Source organism: Halyomorpha halys, unplaced genomic scaffold (assembly GCF_000696795.3).
Source record: "Halyomorpha halys isolate HHAL.00 unplaced genomic scaffold, Hhal_1.1 Scaffold306.1, whole genome shotgun sequence".
NCBI classification, from domain to species: Eukaryota; Metazoa; Arthropoda; class Insecta; order Hemiptera; family Pentatomidae; genus Halyomorpha; species Halyomorpha halys.
Window position 1 is genome coordinate 239,706 of NW_027106917.1, and position 3,161 is coordinate 242,866.

A 3,161-nucleotide genomic window follows, 5' to 3' on the forward strand; every position below is an offset into this window, starting at 1 on the left:
AGCTTTAATACACCCGTCTGCAATAGCTTTGAGAGTAAAGACACCGCCTTTTCCATATCCTGGTAAGGGAACACGAAATCCCCAGCCAGCCAGACCCTCAGGTATTCGGACTGCAGCTGCTGTAGCTGGTGACAGACATCGGCCAGCAGGCAGCATGATGTGATATCTTCAGTCACTAAGGACTGGAGAAATGCCAGCAGGAGACATTGTGAGCTATTCAACTCGAGATCGGCAACTGTAGATCCTTGGTAGATGTGAGCTCTTGCACCATAACCAGCACCAGCCAAAATCTTACTGACAACTGAGTTACGGCATAGCAAGGTAATTCGCTCGAGTGGCTGCTGTAGATATGCCATAGTAGTCGTATATTCTAAACAAACAAAAAATAAATAAATAAACAATGCTCATCAAATAACTAAATATAGACAAGAGATCATTTTGTACATGAATAGGCTGTCATGAAGGTGAGAGAGAATAGCAATTAGGTCGTTAAAGGAATGTAGCAGATGGCGTGCATCCACATGCCAGGCTTAAGTGCCACTGGAGGTGGATAGCGTTTTCAACTGAAGATTTTTATTACCGAGAAAAATGGTTGAAGACTATTCTTATGCCAATAGAAGAAGAAACATAATATAGAAATAGAATTAGTTGGAATTTTATCATTAACATTTTAATGTCAACCTTAATTTTAAAGGTTTTTTTTAATGTCTAAATTTAACTCCTTCTTTTTTTTATGGTTTTAAGTTATTTACTACCTACAATCAACAGATTCATGGTAAAATAATTATGACTTTTCTCAGGAAGGGTGAAAAAATTAAAATAAGTGTTCTCACTAAATTCTATAATATAATTGGGGGGAAAGAACACTAATCATCTGCCAATGTGTGGAAGGGTTAATAATTGGCACATATGTTTTTATTAGTTAATAGAGGACCAGACATTAGCTAAGAAACCATCAGAGCACAACACAGTCCTGTCTCCATGAGGCACGCCATTATCACGTGTACACGAACTAGATATCCCACTTAAACTGAAGTCCCCTAATTCAACAATACTTCCATCTTAATATTACACAAGATATTACATAAGAACAGACTAATTAATTAATTTTAGGGCAAGAAGAAAAGATAGTATCGTACCTACCTCAACTTGTTAAACACTGACACAACAACAATACTATGCACAGCTGAGACTAAGAATGCAACATCGACATAGAGGATTTTAACATCGATTTTTTTAAGCCGTTGATTTTTTAACATCGATGTTACACTTTCGTTGTTTTACGTTAGTCTCAATTATTAATTTTTTCAATAGTAATAATTCGACATCGACTACAAAAAACATCGATGTTTCAAAATATGAATGTTCAATATTAAAATATCGTTCCTTACAAAGCATTGCGAAAAATACATCGATAATTTTGTACACATAGTATATATGAATATATAGTTGACCGTAAAAATTTATATATAACAAGATGGTCAGGATTACGGTCAAAAGAGAAACAAAAATAGTTTACAACTATATATTTTCCGAAGTTTCGCCCCACTTTGCAGGGCCTCATCAGGGCTGTTCAAAGCAATCGGTTGAACAGCTGAAAATAAATAGTTGTAAACTATTTTTGTTTCTCTTTTGACCGCAACCCTCACCATCTTCTTATATATGATAATTTTGAACGTTCATTTCAGTAACGTGTGGTTTTCTTAACCTCTATTCTCTGACATTATTTTCATTAAGAAGTACATGGATGATCTCTTCCTTGTCATCAATCCTGACAGAATCCCGGAGATCCTAGCAGCCTTTAACTCCTACCACCCTCGTCTTTGGTTTACTGTTAAAGGTGAATTAGACCATTCCCTCCCTTTTCTTGACCTACTTATTATCAGAAATCCCATTGAGTCCCTATCCACTGATCCTGAACCACCAAACCTACCTATTTTGGCAGACACCTCAACTTTTTTTCTCAACACCCTTATCACCAAATTATCAATGTTGCTAAGAACCTTATTCACCGATCCTTTTCTCTTTCTGACCCTCAAGATCACCAGACCAACATACAACGCATTAACAGATTCTATTCAACAAGAATTTCCCTTATAAAGTGACAAACTACTTGATCCTTACATTAACCGTGTTACTCCAGTTCCTCCTGTTCTCAATCCACTCTACCTCTTTTTCAGTACTGGTCCTCATTCTTTCTGACAATATTCAAAAATTCTTAAGATCCACTATTCCCACGCTACTTCTTGGCTCACAACAAAATTTCCTATCTTCCAAATTAAAAGATCCTATTCGTTTTTTACACCGTTCCAAAATAGTTTAGCGGATATCTTGTTCTACCCCATGTTGCGATTCCTTCTATATCGGCGAAACTAAGAATCGATTTAAGAACCGCATTTTCCTGCTTAAAAGTTCTATCAACTCCTGTATTGTCATTAAATTGTCAGGACACGCATTAAACATAAATCATGCTTTTAATTTCGATAATACTTCAATTCTTGCTTCTGTCCCCAACCATAAAAAACGTCTCATCTCGAAGTCTATTCACATAAATTTAATAGAAAATTCTTTCAATCATAAACTCGATAAAGACTGCATATCCCTGACATACCGGCACATTTTGAACCTTATTAAACCCTCAAAATGCTTCTTTTCTCTACATTCTGCATTTCAAAAGCTCACTTTCCTGTCATGCCTATTATTCAGGTTTTATTTTCTAAATTCTCACCCTATACTTAATTTTATTATGGTTTATAGTTACACTCCTTTCTTTTTCTTATATATTTATGTATCTTATTTTTAATTTATATTCATGTGTTACCAGCTTAAGTATACTTAAATTAATTACTTTATTATTGATTTTTCTATAACATAATCTACATACCTCTAATCATTTGGTATTTTGTCTTTCTTTATCATTTATATTTATTGTTGTCGGATTTAAGTAATCCGATTTTCTCGGTTAATTTTTGGATTTATATAAAGTCGGGGTCGGGGGTCTCATTTTCTGATGCCCCCCTAGCCGCGAACACCGGAAGACCCCGAAGACGCTGCAAGTGCGATGCCGCCCCCGCCTAAGCATCATGCAGGCTAGGACCTGGCCTACCCCTACCATCACGCCAGGCTCCAGGACACGCTGGCCAGCCCTTGAAGAGGAAAGA

General features: G+C 36.3%; 1 protein-coding gene across 1 annotated transcript in view; it reads right to left on the minus strand.

Moving 5' to 3' along the window:
- The window catches only part of LOC106681047 (putative ankyrin repeat protein RF_0381), a 15,363-nt gene that overhangs the window by 5,158 nt on the left and 7,044 nt on the right, over positions 1–3,161 (minus strand). Inside the window, exon 3 of the mRNA XM_067045214.1 lies at positions 96–370. Within this exon, the coding sequence (XP_066901315.1) occupies positions 96–370 (275 nt within the window). The remainder of the gene's footprint in view (positions 1–95; positions 371–3,161) is intronic.